Genomic DNA, 19,842 nt, shown 5'->3' on the forward strand with positions numbered 1-19,842 from the left:
CTTCTAAGTTTTCCCTGCACATCATCGCTTCCATCCTCTTGAATGCGCAAGACTTCATGGAGAAGACTCCTTTCAATAAAATCAGGCCATACTGCACAGTGGGTGACTAAACACAGCGCTAAACTAGTGCTGTTGCCCCTTGATTTTCAGGACTGGGGGGTTCCCAGAGGTCGAATGTTCCATTGCTTCAAGATGTGAATGCTGATTTAGAGGGGTTGTTGACAGACTGCCCAGTGTGGCTGGCCCTGCAGAGGGAATCCTACTTACGTAATCTCCGCTGCTGGGGTCCGGCTCCTTCACTCCCTCACTACCTCTTCAGATCTCCGGTCTCCAACCATCAACATCTGGTTTGACGTGGGTCACGTGTCTGCTGCAGCCAATGACTGGCCACAGCGGTGATGTGTCCACCATGCATAATGTTATTGAATCACGTGATGCATCTAGGACACATCACCGCTGTGGACAGCGATAAGCAGCAGCGAGAAAGGGAGACTGGAGATCTGCACTGGTGGTAGAGGAGCAGAACCCAACAGTGGGGATCAGGTAAGTAGGATTCCCTCTGCAGGTCCGGCCATGCTGGGGCTGAACAGTCCCTTACACACTAGCTGAAAGTCATCCAAACCTGGAGGTTTGAGACGATGTATACGGAAGTGTCACCACTTGCCCCCAATGGCAGATTTTGCAGGAAAGGAGAATGAGGCATGCTGAAAATGCCCTTACCTTCTGTGTACATTGCTGGTCACAAGATTTCTGGCAAAATACAATGTGAAGTAACAACGTGTACAAATGTAAATGGGTTTTATCGCTGTAATTTAGGACCTTTAGAAAGGAAAGCTTGGGAAGTCTCCAATGAAATATATAGGAGCTGGGAGGAAATCAGGTTCACATCTTTTATTGCATCGCTGGTATATCTCGGGTATGTTCCTTGATGTATACCTCTGGAGTTTCGCCTAGTTTGAAAAAAATGTGTTCCTTGCTGTCAGTCTGTTTGGTGGACTGTGGGATCCCATATAGTAAAAAAAAGATAGTATGATGGCATGCATACCGCCCAGTGTATGCCAATACACCCTGTTGGCATATGCTGGATATGTTCGCCATGTGCACTTGTCATAAGGAGCTCTCTTTCGTTTGCAGCCATCATTGCTTTATGATCTGTGCTAGCAATAGTCATAAAATGTTATGATGGGAAGGATTGTGTGAATGTTACCACTGACGGCACAAATACATGTTCTGGGTGTTTCTTCTTAGGCTGGGGCTGAACAGCAACATGAAAATCGCACAGCATTGCATCTAGTTGTCAGTGGTGGCGCAGTGTGACACCTTACATGCTGAAGCTGTGGTATTGTGGTATCATAGACCACAAGTTGTGTGCGACTTTTCGCTCTAAAATAGGCGACTTTTCTAAGACTTGTTGACATGTCACGTGTAGCCCCAGCCTTCTTCATTCTCCATTCTGATGTGATCTCAATTCCTTCCTTACTTCTCTCCTACACCTCCAGGTTCAGGTGGTGCAGAGACTCACAGCTGGTCCTCATGTATGACCACGAGCATGCAGCTAGCCCAGGAGTGCCTAAAAGAGCAGGCTGACGAACCTTCAGAGCCCCCTCAGCCCATTGAAGGATTGGAAATGTTTGCCCAAACTATAGAGACAGGTAACTTCATCACTGAACTGTCGAAAATCTTATTTTTGATTTTTTTAAGTACTTTGTCTTGATTCCGATTCATAGATACCTTCTTACTGTGCATCATTATCCATCTCTTGTAGTGCTGCGGAGGATTAAGGTGACTTTTCTAGATACTATCATCCGTATTGAGAATACGCCTGCAGACTCTGCCACAGGGACAGCCCTGGAAATACACATTAAAAGGTCAGATTTCTGTCATTTCCAGTTGTAGGTCTCTTCACTGGATTCCTCACTCCTGTAACTGGTACAGTTCTGTGTTCCCTTAATACCATTTCCTTATTTTATCAGTCTCCTTTTAATGTGTCATCATCTCTTACTGTGGCATACGCTGTCTCTCAAAGGGATTTCCCACGACAACAACTTATCTCTTATCCACAGGATAGGGGATAATCATCTGATCTGCTGGAGCCCCCGCCGATCACTAGAACAAGGGTCAGTGTTGTGGCAGATACATGTCCACAGTTCTCCAGCAGCCCCATAGAGTAGAATGGAGTGGTGGACATGTGTGATGTCTGTCACTCTATTCAAATGAGGAACACGGGCCCCCATTTTAGTGATTGGTGGGGGGCTGTCAGACTCCCACAGATCAGACACCTACCCTTATCCTGTGGATAGAGGACAAGTTATAGTCACGGGAAATCTCTTTAATTTAAACCAGGCATGCTCAACCTGCGGCCCTCCAGCTGTTGCAAAACTACAACTCCCATCATTCCTTGACAGCCTACAGCTATCATCCTACAGAAGGGCATCGTGGGAGTTGTAGTTTTACAACAGCTGGAGGGCCGCAGGTTGAGTATCCCTGATTTAAACGATTCCTGGTTCTTATTGTTTATGCCCATTATTAATTCTCATTATTGCCCTAAATCTCTCACTGTCATACTCAAGGAATTACTCATGTTTCCCCAGACTAGATTATTGTGATGAGGCTGTCAGAGACTCTGGTGAGACCTTCCCTGTGGACATCCATCAGCCTCCAGCTTTTATCCAGAAGATCTTGCAGCTCAGTGGTGTCTCGCTGCACTATGAAGATTTCAAGAACAGGCGGCACACATCTTCGCCAACACCTGACCCTGAAGTAATTATCTGGAGGGGTTTCATCAAAGCAGGACTTGCCCATCCATAATTGCATAATCTGTGTCTTCCATCCCATAGAATACCTGGGCCTTTGCAAACAGGGTTGTGCTTCCGACAAACAATGGAGTTGTATGGGGACGAATTATCTCAGGATGATTGTTCATCCCCCATACAATAGTGATTACCGCCTGTAAAAGTAGCAAATGAGAATTCACAAACACTGCCCGCTCCATCGGCTTATGTACAACGGCTCTAAATGAGTGTTTATGAGCTGTCAGGACAGTGGAGATAAGGGCCACAGATCCAGTCATTAGCGCAGCTCTCACTTGATTTCAGTGAGAAGGGGATAGAAGTCGTCAGAGGATAAACAGTAGAACATTTTTAATAAAAACCAACTAAAAAGATGCTTTTTAGCTCAAAATAAGTAGGATGCTATAATAATAAAATGACCCTCGAAGTGTCCATAGCCTTCAAGGCTATGTTTGTAATATAGGCTGGTTTTACAGTTCTGTACTACGGCTGCAACATCCCGTCCCATAATGGTGAGAAGTTCTGTCTACCAGAACCATTGAAAGTCCTTGTGTTGTGACAACAGTACAGACAATACAATGATGCCTTCAGCCCCTGCTTCGTGTTATGTGATACATGTCTCAGTGTCTGAATATACATTATTTAGAGAATTCTCCCAGTTTTGCCAGTGAATCCCAGTTACACATCAGTTTATATAGTCTTTTAGAATATTGGTTGGAAATTTGCTTACCTCATCTTTTCTGTTCGCAGATCCCTCCTGAGCCTACTAAGCACACGGAAACGGATTCAGCTCAACCACCAGGGGCTGCCAATCCACCAACACAACCTCCTACTAGCCCTACCCTCCAAATAGGCAGCTGCTCTGGATGTACAGAACTGATAATCAAACTGAAGCAGAATGACATGTTTCCCGGACCAAAGGTGACAGGACAAGAATGCATAGCCATTGTGTCTGTCAGCTCAATAAGTTATTTGTGCGGCTAAACATCTTCTCGGTATTTTTTATAGTGCTCTCCTGTTATATCTTTAAAGGGCGTTTCCTCTATAATGGCTAAAATGCCAGTAACTTTAATGACTTCATTCGTCAAGTTGATATCTGTTCAGTCATTGTATTAATTGTATTAATGCGAGTGGATACAAGGGGTTGACAATCGAAGGAGGGTGAGAAAAGCTTTCTGTACTTGTATATGCGCTTAGTGACCAGGTGACTACATACAGCTGCCATAGCCTTTAAAGGGGTAGTCTCATCTCAGACAATGGGGGCATATTGCTACGATATGCCCCCATTGTCTGATAGGTGCGGGTCCCATCAACCCGCACCTTTATCAAGAACAGAGCCCTGAAAGTGGTGGAAGGCGCACTGTGCATGCGCAGCTGCCCTCCATTCATTTCTATGGAGCCGCCGAAAATAGCCGAGCGCTGGCTCAACTATTTCCATCGGGCCCATAGAAGTGAATGGGAGCAGTGGCCGGTGATACAGTATGTGGTTCGCTCCTATTCACTTCTATGGGGAGAGCGCTTGGTGGGAATAGCCGGGTGTAAAGCTGCAGCACTCACAGGAGCGCCACTGCCTTCTCAAATAGCTGATCGGCAGGGGGCTCGGGTGTTGGACCCTGACGATCAGATACTGATCCTAAGGATAGTTCATTAGTATCAAAATCTCGGAAACTAACTTTTAAGAGAAAGTGACCTAGTGTTTAGCATTGTTTCCCACCAGTTTATGTGCTCTCAGATGGGGGTAACATAAAACTGGTGACAGATTCTCTTTAAAGGAGTTTTCCAGGTTAACAATACTGACGTCCTTTCCTCAGGATAGGTCATCATTAGATCAGTGGGGGTCTGACATTTAAGTGAGTTGCAGTAACCCGACGGGTGCGCTACGCTTTTAACAGAGGTGTGCTTTGGGCTCCGTTCTCAGTGGTAGTTCCTGCGGGTGCAGTTAACAGCTGGTCGCAGGGTGTTGGATTACTATAGATCCAATATCAATGACCTATCCTGAGGATAGGTCGTCATTATCATTAGCCTGGAAAACGCATTTAAGATGGTTGTCCAACCCTTTAAAAGTGATGGCCTTTGCTCAGCTGTTCACTTCAATGGGAGCAGTGCTGCAGTCACCAGATCTGTCCAGTGCTGTGTCGTTCAAGCGTCAGCGTTACTGCAGAACAGCTGATCGGCGGAGGTGCCGAGTGCTGAACCTCTGCTGATCAGACAGCGATGGTATATTTGCAGGAAAGGACATTTCTTGCAAAAAGCTGGACAGCCCTTTACACTTGCTGACAGTCCAGTTACAAAAAAAAGAGCTGCTGTTCTAACATCTGAAATACTATACAGACTAAGAAAACCGGAACATTCATGACGACACAGAAGTGGTTAATATAGAGATGGTGAGGCGCTCTGAACTGTATATTTTTCTTTTTGTAGATGGAGATTGATGGGAAGATCGGCTCGCTTCACATGTTCATGAATCCACATCAGATCGCTAACTTGCAGCAACTGTTGGATGCTTTAAGTATTTCAGGTGAACAACCTGACACCAACTTATTATGGCAATAATTGATTAATAATCGCGTATCTGGAAACCCTTTAAAAAGTTACTGAAATTAGTTTTTATTTTGCAGAATCAAACAGTGTTAGGGAGAAGTTGCTAAAGAGTCGCCCTCTAGACATGGAGGATTTGAAACTGATAGAACAGGATCTGAATCAGCAGCTTCATTCAGGACCTGGATCGTTATACGTACCAGATCCGGAACTTGTTTCCTTTCAGAATTTGGAGAATGGAGGTGAAGATTTTAACAGTTTTTCTGCGAACTTTTGCTTTCTTTTCTTTCACTAAAAATATATGAAGTAGAGGGAAAGCAAAATAACATAACTGTCGTCAGTGTAATTGTTATTCTTTATTGCAGATATGTTTTTCTCTATGGCGGCCATGACAAACAGCGTCACTTCTGTCCGATCTACGAATGACTTATCAGAAGTGGACCTTGACTCTTCAATGTACAGTGACTGCAGCAATCCCCAGTTCCAGGGACCAGCCTTTGCTCCTGGAGTAAGTGTGAAAAGTACAGTACTTCTGATTGCATTCAGTTGATTGGAATCTATTTAGAGAACCCATATTCATATATGCTATTGCACTGTGTAATGGTTAATTTGCCTAGTGGTGGCACTGCAGGGAAATTAAAGGGGTATTCCGGTTACCATAAATATAACCTATATTTTAGACTAATTCATCATCAATAATTGCCTAATATAATGTAAATTTCACATATTTACTGTTCAGTAGTTATAAAAGTAGCTTTCTTCCTCTGCTTCCCTCTGTGTCTCCTTATAAATTGCCATGGCATTGACCTGTAGTTCTGAGCCTTTGTTAGGTCGAGCATGCTCAGTGTGTTGCTATCAATTCTCTAGCTAAATGTCTTGTGAAACAAAGGGAGTGTCAGTGTGCTGGTGATTGGTGAGTAGAGGGGGCGTGACTGGAGTGTATATCAGCCAATCAGTAAACAGCATCACTTACAGCAGGAAAGCTAGGGATTGTGGGGATTGTAGTTTTGTGAGGGAAGATCAGGCGTCATTATACTCACACAGGAGCTAAACAAATGGATTGCAAGGTAAATTGAAGCTCTGGTTATAAGTATAGATATGGGTTCTGGTTGGGTCACAGCTTGCAGCCTTAATGCATTTTTTTTATTTTTTATTAAGTTACTTTACCAGAATACCCCTTTAAACACTTACTTCCAGGTCTCCTCACAGATTAACCGCCTCCGGACCGCCTAATGCAGGATCGCGGTCCGGAGGCGGCAGTCTCAGGCAGAGTCACGCATATATGCGTCATCTCGCGAGACGCGAGATGACGCTCACAGCCGGCCCGCGCATGCGCATCGCGGGCCGGCAAAAGTTCGAGGGGGGTTGCATCATCAGCCTGCCAGCCAATGATTATCGCTGGCAGGCTGATGATTTAAAAAAAAACGAATCACAGGCCATTTAACACCTTATATTTATAAATATAAGCTGTTATATGGCTGCTGTGCTCCTCTGCTGATTCTTTTTGTCGGTTGGTCTCAGCAGAGGAGCATAGTTCACAGTGAGTACACCAAACACTTCACTTAGCCCCCAGATCACCCTCCATCACCCCAATTAACCCCTTGATCGCCCCTGTCAATCGCCTAGTGAAAGGGAAAAAAGTGATCAGTGTAAACTGTCACTTTCTTTTTTCACTGGTATTGACTGATAGGTTTTAGGATAGTTTAGGCCCCTTGGTTAGGTAGTTAGCAATCGTTTAGCGCCCAGCCCACCGCACCGCAGTCACTGATTCGCTGATTAGCGTATCGCTAATCAGCATTTGTACTTTTATAGTATCTGTAAGTGATCAAAACTGATCACAGTCAGATCTATAATAGTATTAGTGTCACCTTAGTTCGCCCGCCACCCAAAACGCAGTGTTTGTCCGATCAGGCCTGATCGGTCGCCGACACATGCGTTCACTCACGCCCGCCCCGCCGCAGTGACAACATTTTTTATTTTATTTTTATCACTGCACAATCACTTCACAAACGCTGCGGCGATAAAAAAAATCAGTTTTGATATTTTTTATCAATCGCAGCTGCCTCCGGTACTTCGCTAGCCTCCCATTTGTAAGACAGGCATGCTTTTTTTCTTGGGTAGTCTCAGGGAATACCCCCTAAATTTAGTAGTCCAAATGTCAAACAAGGGGTATTCTTCTGAAGAGGCCTACAGGATTCTGACCCAGTCAGATGAGGAATGGGAACCCTCATCTGACGAATCCAGCGGGTCAGAATATGAATCTGTAGAAAGCAGTGGCAGTCTGACTCAAAGTTCGGACGAGGAGGTTGCACCAGAAGGGCAGTTGAAGCTGGTACGGTGGCACGTGCAATAGTTACCCCGTCGCAGCCACCGCACAGACAGGCCCGTAGACCCCCTAGAGTCCCTGAGGCGCTGGCAAACCCTGATTGGCAGTCCCCAACTTCAGCCGCACCATTAGTTCCCCCTTTCACCGCCCAGTCTGGAGTTCGGGTTGAGACAGCTCAGATCGGTTCAGCCCTGGGATTTTTTGAGCTGTTCTTGACTTTTGGAAAGAAGACACCCCAAGGTATTTGCTGAGGGGCATATTGAGTCCATGAAAGATTGACATTTTTGTCTCAAGTTAGCGGAAAGGGAGACTTTGTGAGAAAAAACAAAAAAAATATCAATTTCTGCTAACTTGTGCCAAAAAAAAACATTTCTATGAACTCGGCATGCCCCTCATTGAATACCTTGGGGTGTCTTCTTTCCAAAATGGGGTCACATGTGGGGTATTTATACTGCCCTGGCTTTTTAGGGGCCCTAAAGCGTGAGAAGAAGTCTGGGATCCAAATGTCTAAAAATGCCCTCCTAAAAGGAATTTGGGCCCCTTTGCGCCCCTAGGCTGCAAAAAAGTGTCACACATCTGGTATCGCCGTATTCAGGAGAAGTTGGGGAATGTGTTTTGGGGTGTCATTTTACATATACCCATGCTGGGTGAGATAAATATCTCGGCAAAAGACAACTTTTCCCATTTTTTTTATACAAAGTTGGCATTTGACCAAGATATTTATCTCACCCAGCATGGGTATATGTAAAATGACACCCCAAAACACATTCCCCAACTTCTCCTGAGTACGGCGATACCACATGTGTGACACTTTTTTGCAGCCTAGGTGGGCAAAGGGGCACACATTCCAAAGAGCACCTTTTGGATTTCACAGGCCATTTTTTACAGATTTTGATTTCAAACTACTTCACACGCATTTAAGCCCCTAAAATGCCAGGGCAGTATAACTACCCCACAAGTGACCCCATTTTGGAAAGAAGACACCCCAAGGTATTCCGTGAGGGGCATGGCGAGTTCCTAGAATATTTTATTTTTTGTCACAAGTTAGCGGAAAATGATGATTGTTTTATTTTTTTTTCCTTACAAAGTCTCATATTCCACTAACTTGTGGCAAAAAATAAAAACTTCCATGAACTCACTATGCCCATCACGAAATACCTTGGGGTGTCTTCTTTCCAAAATGGGGTCACTTGTGGGGTAGTTATACTGCCCTGGCATTTTAGGGGCTTAAATGCGTGTGAAGTAGTTTGAAATCAAAATCTGTAAAAAATGGCCTGTGAAATCCAAAAGGTGCTCTTTGGAATGTGTGCCCCTTTGCCCACCTAGGCTGCAAAAAAGTGTCACACATGTGGTATCGCCGTACTCAGGAGAAGTTGGGGAATGTGTTTTGGGGTGTCATTTTACATATACCCATGCTGGGTGAGATAAATATCTTGGTCAAATGCCAACTTTGTATAAAAAAATGGGAAAAGTTGTCTTTTGCCGAGATATTTATCTCACTGTAAAGAGGACCTTTCACCTCCCCTGACATGCCTGTTTTACTAGCTTCATGCATTCCTCATGTAATGACCATTCTGGAGCATCTATTCTTATGACTCTATGTGGTGCCATTCCTTTATTATTTCTCCTAGAAGTTATGAATGAATTACTAGCAGTCTGCTGTAAAGGTACAGAGGGGTGGTAACCAGTTGGGGGAGGGTCCCTGCACTGACAATGGCAGCACTGATTTGATACAGCAAGTCTGTGCAGGTACACCCCCCTCAACTTGTTACCACCCCTCTGTACCCTTACTGCAGACTGCTAGCAATTCATTCATAACATCTAGTAGAAATAATAAAGGAATGGCATATCATAGAGACATAAGAACAGATGTTCTAGAATTGTTATTACATGGGGAATGCATGAAGCTATTAATACAAGGCATGTTAGGAGTGGTGACAGGTCCTCTTGCGTCAGCAACAATAACTTTTATTTGCTATTCATTGTATTTATTTTAATACATTTTCTGTGGAAAGGTTTTTCGTTTACATTTAATTATTGTATTTTACGTCATTCAGTTAATGCTCAGCAGCCCTAGACGTTTTGGAAACTCGCCATTTTCTGCGACTCTTCCACCATTGCAAAACCGCCACAAAATACAAGGTGAGAGGATTTATTTTTTTAAGTACTGTTTTTTATTAATGAACATTGTGTTTTTGACCTGCAACAATGGCATCTCAGAGCATCCTATACTAATAACCTTATAAATGTATATAACAATTACTGTCATCCAGGCAGAATTCATCTTCTGCCGTGTCCTAGATATTTATCAGGAGAATCTGTGGAGCCTTGGTAGTCGGACCACTGCCAGTTTTTAGATCAAGGCTGTACGACTCTCTTGAAAGCCTCAACACACTTGGCTGTGTTGCTGGAAATCTGACGTAACATTTTTAATCAATATGTTTTAATTGACTTTTAGACATACGAATGATCTTCAATGAACAGGTACAAAGTCAGCGCTTTACATGGCCACATTGGCAGCGCCAACTTAACCGTATTACATGTATCTCAATGAATAGTCAAAAACAGACAAATAAAACAAATAACATTCAGTACATACATGGGATAGGTACATATATAGACATTGCTTTGTGCATCAGGCATTTATTAGACAGATATAGCAAGATCAGTCAGGGGATTGTAATGCAAGCGGGGAGCAACTCCAGGAACGCTGCGGATGAGTGTCCAGCCCTCGCTAACATTTTTTCATGTATATAAGTGGAATTAAGCTTGCGGGTAATATCCGTTAAGCTGGGGACAATCTGGGATTTCCAGTTTTGAGTAATGGCCAATTTGGTTGAAAGAAAAAGATGCCCCAACACCACCCTAACATCGCTAGGTATTTTATCCAGATCAATGTAGAGAAGGGCCAGTGAGGGAGAAGGCGAGAGCTGGCTACCCAGTAGGTCCGAAGCGAGAGAGAAAGTGGTGCCCCATATACCCTGTAACAGTGGACAAGACCAATATGGTATAGTGTGCCTCTCTGACCACAACCCCTCCAGCAAAGGTGCGAGGATCCTGACGTAACATTTTAAGGGGCTGCTTACAATGTACCTTTTAGTATATACGTTAAATGTACATGAAAAAACTTATGCAGACATAGGCCGAATGCACACGGCCGTGAGCGGTTCGTGGAACCGCGGCCTGGATTCCTGCTGAGAGCAGGAGCGCATGGCGTCATTGGTTGCTATGACGCCGTGCGCTCCCTGCTGCCGCCACAGTACAGTAATACACTGGTATAGATCATACCAGTTCGTCACTGTATTGCGGCGGCAGCAGGGAGCGCACGGCGTCATAGCAACCAATGACGCCGTGCGCTCCTGCTCTCAGCAGGAATCCAGGCCGCGGTTCCATGGACCGCTCACGGCCGTATGCAATATCAGGGATATGTCTCGCATACATTTCAGTGCTTTACATTTCCATTTATCTCCCACAGACTGCAATGTTAATCAAAACTTCACGTATACATTTTTCTTTTTGCAAGACAGAATAGCATGGTTCCGTATGCTACAGTATTCTGTCCTAAAAAGTTATAGTCTATGTCAAGAGATAGGTTTCAGTACGTTGTTACTGCCTTCATGCTGGTCTTGAAGCAAAAATGAGATGTGAACAGCCCCTAAGGAAAGTGCAGTTGATTTATATGTTGCAATTGGAGGTCTAGTAATGGCAGCCTCTTGGACTGCGTTCACACCAGTGATATCAGTTTCCATTGTTCTACTCCGTTCCGGATCGATCTCTTATTTGAACAGCACCGAACCCATGGACTATAATGGGGTCTGTTCAAGTGTCTGCTCTGTTAAAGGGTTTCTGTCAGCAGGAAAATGGTTATTATCGATGTGCTAATGTCAGCTGAACATAACTATATTAGTGCCATCTCACTGCCTGCCGCCGTTATTAAGAAAAAATAACTTTTTCTCAATAACGACGGCACGCAGTGAGATGACACTAATATAGTTGTGTTCAGCTGACATTAGTGATGTACTAATGTCAGCCAGGTTAATACCCATTTTTCTGCTGACAGGAACCCTTTAAGCCTTGGTCACACATCAGTTTTCAGTCAGTGATTTCCATCAGTGATTTTGGACCCAAAACCAGGTGCAGCTCTAAACACAGAACAGGTGCAGATCTTTCCCTTATACCCTATGTCCGTGGAGGCTCCAGTCTTGGTTTTGGCTCACAGTCACTGATGGAAATCACTGACCAAAACACTGAAGTTTGAATGAGGCTTTAGACCTAGTTCACATGTCAGTGATTTCCGACTGTGAGCCTAAACCAGGAATGAAGCTCCACAGACATAAGGTATAAGGGAAAGATCTGCACCTGTTCTGTGTTTGACCCGTATCTGGTTTTGGCTCAAAATCAGTGATGGAAATCACTGACCAAATCCCTAAAATGTGAAAAGTCCTAAAATGTGAAAAGTCCTGCACTCAGGACTTTTTTTGTCTGCTGGTCTTGATGGAATCTGCTATGGAGACCCTGAAAGGAGTCTACGATGCCATTGTGAACTAAGCCTTTGATGTGCCAAAGGGCTTTGTGCATTACACAGCCGTTCAGCCTCCCAGAATACACCAATGTGATCTTTGGAAATGTCTCTACAACATTTCTAAATAACCATTTTTGTTGAATTCCTCCTATTGCAGAGCAATCATTATAGAATAAAATGATAAATATATTTTGCACTAATCTTCTTTTATCCCTGTATATATGTTTGTTAGGGGTTCTGCCTTTGTCCAGCCCTCGTTGAACACAATATTTAGCAGCTGATTGGTGCGCGGGGTGACCTCACACACTCCGATGGTCCTCTCAGTTCTTTGGCTGACTGGCAGTGATGCAAAAATTCACACATGATTACTCATACCATGGTCTTAATGTCGCGACGTGTTTGTGAACCATGATGCTGTAAATGGCCAGTGATAGAGGTGCACTGAGCAAATGCCTTACCGGTACTTGTCCACTTGGTGTCACTATCATACAGTCAGAAAGTTGGTTTGTATTGCCTATTGTATGGAGCTGAGAGAGTTGATTAAGAAATTGTTGAAATGGGTTTTACAGCCTTTTAATATTGTTCACCTATCCTCAGGAGATGACAGGGCCCTGTGTATGGCAGCGTCAGGTGGGCCCTGTGTATGGCAGCGTCATTTGCATGGGAGACTAGCAATGGTTCCCTGCAGAAATATCAGCCTCATAACGTTATGTGGGCTTATGCATTATATATGAATTACTGCAAAATTCGTACGCATCCTTGGCTAAAAATACTCCTCAAAATTGTTAAGAGGAGTATTTTTACTCTTCTGGAGAAAAGGTAGTGCGATCTCTGATGCACACCTTTTAGGGGCAATTTTTTTTATGATTGCTTTTTACATATTTTGAACTAAAAATCTTTTTTTAAATTAGTCTTTATTAAAAATATTGAGCTGTTCTGTCACAATTGGTTAGTGTTTTTTTTGTTTTGTTTTTTACTTTAAACTTTGTGACAGTCATCTAATAAACCTTATCTGTAAGCTACAAAAAAGGTCACTTAAAGGGGTATTCCCATCATAATGATCACTGTTAAATCTGTTAATGATTTGACAGTGATCATTTTTGTAAATATACTTTATTAACAAATTCCCACCGATTAGGATAAAATTCACCCCCACTTACCTTATTGTTGTGACTCGCTCTTCTCCAAAATCCCGATGGTCGCGCTTGCCCAGAAGACTCCTTCTTTTCTCCCGACCGGTCCGCTCGCTGTCCTGAACGCGCACGCTGCCGCGCATGCGCGACGGTGACTTCTTCCCGGCCAGAATAGTACAGAGCTGCGTACAAGTCACCATTGCGCATGCGCGGCGGCGTGCGCGTTCAGTCCAGCGCGCGGCACGGCCGGGAGAAGACTTCAATCAAGATGAAGCCCGCCCCCAGCCAGAATCCAGGAAGTGAACGCGCGGTGGCAGCAGGTAAGTATAAAAACGCTAAGTGGGATAACCCCTTTAAGCCACATTTTTATCAGTATGATAAGAATTGAGCTATAATGAGTGTTTATAAGGTGAGAGACAAGGAGCTTGTCAGCTGAGCTACCTGACGGAACAAAGTAAAAAATTAATATCCTGCTATAAGAGAAACTGAAGGCTGCACAAAGACAATGGTTAAAAAAATTTTAAGAGAGACTATTTGAAAAAATTATTTTTTGCTGAAATTTTGTACAATGCAATAATAACAAAAATTGCCTGCGAAGGTGTACATGGCCTTTAAAGAGGGCACAGCTGATGAGGATGGTGCTGAGATTTGAACCCCCACCAATAGGCAATCAACATTGTGATCCCACAAAACGCCATTTACCAAATTTTTGGAGATGCTCCAAATTCTCATTCTATGCAGTTTATGGGCACTTTTACGTTTTAGCTTGAATTTTTTTTTAAGTATTTATCTAAAAGACAACAGTCTGACAATTGTAGCTTGTCTCATCTTTCTGAATTGCAGGAAGTGCTTCTTTTTAATGTGTTGCATATATTGTCTGCTATTTTGGCAGGTAAACAGTTTTCCTCATCCCCTCTGGAACCTTTCAAGCCTGAGATGCTACTGAAACTGACGGTGGGCGGTCTTACTGTCATGGTGCCACATATTCCTACCAACGCCACTAATGCACAGGATCCTGCCTGTATGGGGGCAGCAAATCGTTTTTTCAAGGAGCTAGGTTATTTCAAGGATGGAGCCTTCAGTGGGCGGGACTTTGGCCACCTAAGGGAGCATTTTCAAAGGGCTTGCCAGCTGAGCAATGTCAGGTAAGAGGCATGGAGAATGTTATATGTCACTTTTGAATTGCTGCTTACATGGAAGGCACCAAGTATTGCCATGAAATATTGCAGTTCACACTAGTCCCTGGAGCATACTGAGATTTCCAGGTTTTTTTCTGCAGCTCATTAAGGTAAGGCTCTGTATGCGCTGGTCATTAAATGGGTTATCCCACTAAAAGTATTACTATGCAAAGAATATAGCAATTTAAAATAATTACTGCAATATACATGCAATAAAAATATTCTTCTGCTGTCCGTCTTTCTGTTCTACCTTCTCCTGCATTCAGAGGTGGACTAACATGCTCAGTAGCGTCCCTGCTCTCTCCCCCTCCCCTAGTAATCTCGTAGAGAAGAGGCCCAGGCACCATTTATTCCTTCATCCCTACGTCTAAATTCTTAGACATATGTAATAATATATATCTCTCGACAGTGGAGAAGGAAATGAGGGTGGATTACATACCATATGTATCTCTGAAGCTTTATATAAGGGGCTATTTTGTGTGCAGGGTAGGAAGGGGAGTGCAATGTATTCTGAGAGCTGCTGCCTGCCCCAAGAAGAGATAAAGTCTTCCAGATAAGTGAGTAAAAAGGAGTTTTACGTTCATCGGATAACCACTTTAAAGGGCATCTGTCAGCAGTTTTGTACCTATGACGCTGGCTGGCCTGTTACATGTGCACTTGGCAGCTGAAGACATCTGTGTTGGTCGCTTGTTTACATGTGCTCGCGTTGCTGAGAAATATTATGTTTTATTATATGCAAATGAGCCTCTAGGAGCAACGGGGGTGTTGACATTACACCTAGAGGCTTTGCTGTCTCCGCAACTGCCGCATCCTCTCCACCTTGATTGACAGGAGCAGGAGTGATGACATTTACACTGCCTGGCCCTAGACCTATCAACCAAAGTGCAGAGGGCATAGTAGTTGCAGAGAGAGCAGAGCCTCTAGGTGTAATGTCAACGCCCCCGTTGGTCCTACAGGCTCACTTGCATATAATAAAACATATGTTTTCTCAGCAATGTGGACACATAAGAACATGGGACCAACACAGATGTCTTCAGCTGCCAAGCGCACATGTAACAGGTCAGCCGGTGCATAGGTACAAAACTGCTGACAGATGCCCTTTAATTCCCATTTATTGAAGCTGCTATAAAGCAAGCATACCCTACTACACTAAAAATATAGTAAAATAATCTTAAAATCTGAAGACATTTTTATACAAGCAGACACCAAGATTGACTTAGGCTACTTTCGCACTAGCTTTTTTTGCGGATCCGTCATGGATCTGCAAAAAATGCTTCCGTTACAATAATACAACCGCATGCATCCCCCATGAATGGATCCGGTTGTATTATGTCTTCTATAGCCAAGACGGATCCGTCATGAACACTATTGAAAGTCAAAGGGGGACAGATCTGTTTTCTATTGTGTCAGAGAAAACTGATCCGTCCCCATTGACTTACATTGTGTGTCAGGACGGATCCATTTTGCTCCGCACCACATAACGGGGAGGAAGCCAAACGGAACAGAATGCATTCTGTTTTGTTCAGTTCAGTTTTGTCCCCATTGACAATGAATGGGGACTAAACTGAAGCGTTTTCCTCCGCTTTTGAGATCCTATGACTGATCTCAATAGCGGAATTGAAGACGCTGGTGTGAAAGTAACCTTAAAGGGAACCTGTCACTGGGATTTTGTGTATAGAGCTGAGGACATGGGTTGCTAGATGGCCGCTAGCACATCCGCAATATCCAGTCCCCATAGCTCTGTGTGCTTTTATTGTGTAAAAAAAACGATTTGATACATATGCAAATTAACCTGAGATGAGTCCTGGCCCTGACTCTTCTCACATACAGGACTCATCTCAGGTTAATTTGCATATGGATCAAATCATTTTTTTTTCACACAATAAAAGCACACCGAGCTATGGGGACTGGGTATTGCGGATGTGCTAGCGGCCATCTAGCAACCCATGTCCTCAGCTTTATACCCCAAATCCCGGTGACAGGTTCCCTTTTAACTGGGTTCTCTTTATTGTTATTTAAAGTCCATGGAAACCTTCAAGGCAATTTTTTTTGTTATTGAATTGTACTCCTTTTGTGCTAAAAATATCCATTTTCATTGATCTTTATAAAAAATGTTCATCCATTTGAGATACAGGGGTTAAAAATGTCTGTTTGCAGGCTGTCACTTTTTCGTTGAATACTGTCATCTGACGGCTCATGTGTAGCTCTTATTGCTGATCTCCTGACCTCATAAACACTCGATATAGCTCATTTGTTATCAAACTGATAAGAATATGGGTTAAATACGTGTTTGTGATATCAGAAGATCAGAGATAAGAGCTACACATGAGCTGTCAGATGACTGGATTCAAAGAAAACTGAAAATAACAGCCTGCAAACATACTGATTAGTTGTGCAGAGGACCTCAGGCTGATAATCTTTTGCTTGAAGTATGTGGCAAAGTCCTCTGCTGAGATGAGAGGTAAAGAAACGGGCATGAGGGGATGGATTAGAGAGTTGAGTGTTTTAGTAGTTGTTCGGATCATGAGACAGGGAAGATATGAGAGATGTAAAGAAGGCTTGTTTTGCAGTAGTGCAGACGTTTTTGTACTTTTTTAGAATGGGATTTCTTCCATGGCCGCTCTGCAACCCTGGAAGATTGTCTCATTTCCTTGGTCAGACTGGTTTGCCAGGGGCACCTGCCGATTCATCAAGTTTTGTTGTGTGCGAGGGGGCGACTCAGTTGAAGTCATTGCAGTGTTATACAAAGTGGCAGCTGCATCTGCATCATGGAGGGGAATATATGGTAGAGAGGGGCCAAAGGGACTCCGATAAAGAGCTAAAGTCAAGATGTGTAATGAATGTTCCTCGTAAGGATGTTCTAGTTTGTGTATGGGGGGGGGAGGTAGATTGTGGTTGGTAGAGATGTGAGCTGGACAGATTAGATAAGGGACAGAGGTCGATAGAGATGAGGCCCAGTGTGTGACCATCTCTGAGTGGCAGTGGAGGAAAGTGAGTGGTAGACGTTTGGAGTGTCCAGAACAGAGGATCACGCTCACACACAGAGCGCGATTCCCGCACTGCACGCGCTCGTGTGAAACAGCGATAATGCACATTGCGGCCATTGGGCTGCCCTGCTGCAATGTCATTATCATGCGCACGCCGCAGGACGTCTTGCTGCAATGTCATCAGAATTGAACAATGTGTGTAGCGGGGGTGCTTTATTTGAAAGTTCCAAAATACTGTGAAATAAACTTGACAATGTAATTCTAGAGCTACTTAAGGGGTATTCCTGGAGGGTAAAAGTTATCCCCTATTAGGATAGGGGATAACTATCAGATTGGTGGGGGTCCTACCGCTGGGACCCCCATCAATCATGAAAACGGGGGCCCCGTATGCCGTGGAGGCCCCCTGAAATGACCACAGTGGCCGGTCGCACATGTGCACAGCCGCCCCATTCATTTCTATGGGAGTTCCGGAGATAGCGGCTATCTCCGAAATTCCGATAGAAATAAGTGGAGCAGCCGTGCACATGTGTGACTGGCCACTCCGGTCATTTCATGGGAGCAGCAGGGGGCCTGCATGGGGTACAGGGCCCCCATTCTTGTGATCGGTGGGGGTCCCAGCGGTTGGACCCCCACCAATCTGATAGTTACCCCTTTAATATAATATAATGCTCTTCACACAGATCACAAAGATACGATCGCGGTCTGGCTTTGCTTTGTATGTAAAGCCAATATCAGCGCACTGCAATCACATGTAAGATCCACCGTCATGCTTCACTCCATTTAAAGGGCATCTGTCAGCAGATCTGTACCTATGAAACTGGCTGACCTTGCCAGCTGAAGGCATCTGTGTTGGTCCCATGTTCATATGTCCGTATTGCTGAGAAAAATGATATTTTATTATATGCAAATGAGCGTCTATGAGCAACAGGGGCGTTGCAGTTACACCTAGAGGCTCTGCTCTCTCTGCAACTGCCGCACCCTCTTTACTTTAATTGACAGGGCCAAGCAGTGTAAAGATTGACTCCTAGTCCTGTCAATGAAAGTGCAGAGGGTGCAGCAGTAGCAGACAGAGCTGAGTCTCTAGGTGTAACGATAACGCCCCCTTTGCTCCTAGAGGCTCATTTGCATATATTAAAACACAATTTTTCTTTGTAATGCGGGCACATATGTACATGGGACCAACACAGATGTCTTCAGCTGCCAAGCACACATGCAAATCTGCTGACAGATGCCCTTTAGCTCCATCACTGGGCTGTAATTGTGAACCTCTTCGAGTGAGGAGCCGACATTAAGGAGCAGGGAGCTCGGTCAGCGGTCACATGATGCGGGCTCATGACGTCAGCAATCAATGTCAGACTACTGAACTTCCAGACTGCACTGAGCATGGGCAGATAGGATACAAATATGCATTTACATTACAGTAAATGAGACATTCTTAGTCCCTGGATAACCCCCATAATGAACTTGTTTCCTCTAGTCCTAAACACTACAGTATGGGATGTATGCATTCTACCTGTAAACAACCCGAAGACGAGGCACCTTGTCACCCTGGAAGAATGTCATTAAACATCATTGCTGGAATCCAGTTAAAAGTAGATTGTTGGGGTCCGACACCCATCACCCACACCGATCAGCTGTTTTGGGCAGCCACCATATCAGAAGTCCGTACTCCGTGTAGTGGCCGTTTTGGGGTACTGCAAGTCCGCTCTATTCAAATAATTGAGCGTTGAGCTGCAGTATGCTGGTGCCCAAAACTACACAGTGTAGTTCCACTGTACACAGTACAGTTTCCAGTGCCGCAGCGGTCTGCCACTTCTGATCGGTGGAGTTGTCGGACCCCACTGATCGGATATAGATGTGACAATAGGTACACTTCCTGTTATATTACCATTCACAAATCTACTAGTTCTCAGAATCATCTCACAATGTAGGGGGGTTGTTCTCTGGTGTCTCTGTCACCTAGGTTGGTTCTTCAAATCTGCCCTATATTTCATAATCTGGCAGTCATTATGTATATGAGTAGTGTACACACTCTCCACCTCTCAGTAAAACAGGGATCCTGGAACGTCTGGCTGACAATCTTCTCATCTTCTCTGGTTAAGAGTTGTCAACAACAACAACCACTCCTATGTGCGTCTGTGGGGTCTGGTAGAATGGACCCCCACTAGTTTTTTTGCACATGGACCTCCACTCTCTTTGCCCTGTCCACATCACTACTTACGGTAACTGTGAATGTACCGTTCTGGCCTGGAGAACAACCTCTCTGAGTTATAGTAGCTGACATTTGCGCACCCAGAAACAGATAGAATTAATAAGTTGTGGATTGTAACTTCTTGTGCTTTCGGGTATAAATTACATGGCTTCTCCTA

At 44.1% G+C, this 19,842-nt stretch overlaps 1 protein-coding gene across 1 annotated transcript in view; it reads left to right on the forward strand.

Annotated features, from left to right (window-relative positions):
* The window catches only part of ATG2A (autophagy related 2A), a 132,516-nt gene that overhangs the window by 12,762 nt on the left and 99,912 nt on the right, over nt 1-19,842 (forward strand). Inside the window, exons 3-11 of the mRNA XM_044269730.1 lie at nt 1,500-1,652; nt 1,766-1,868; nt 2,592-2,760; nt 3,540-3,710; nt 5,211-5,307; nt 5,408-5,569; nt 5,693-5,835; nt 9,711-9,795; nt 14,201-14,453. Coding sequence (XP_044125665.1) covers nt 1,500-1,652; nt 1,766-1,868; nt 2,592-2,760; nt 3,540-3,710; nt 5,211-5,307; nt 5,408-5,569; nt 5,693-5,835; nt 9,711-9,795; nt 14,201-14,453 — 1,336 coding nt within the window. The remainder of the gene's footprint in view (nt 1-1,499; nt 1,653-1,765; nt 1,869-2,591; nt 2,761-3,539; nt 3,711-5,210; nt 5,308-5,407; nt 5,570-5,692; nt 5,836-9,710; nt 9,796-14,200; nt 14,454-19,842) is intronic.

Source organism: Bufo gargarizans, chromosome 10, assembly GCF_014858855.1.
Source record: "Bufo gargarizans isolate SCDJY-AF-19 chromosome 10, ASM1485885v1, whole genome shotgun sequence".
Lineage (NCBI taxonomy): Eukaryota > Metazoa > Chordata > Amphibia > Anura > Bufonidae > Bufo > Bufo gargarizans.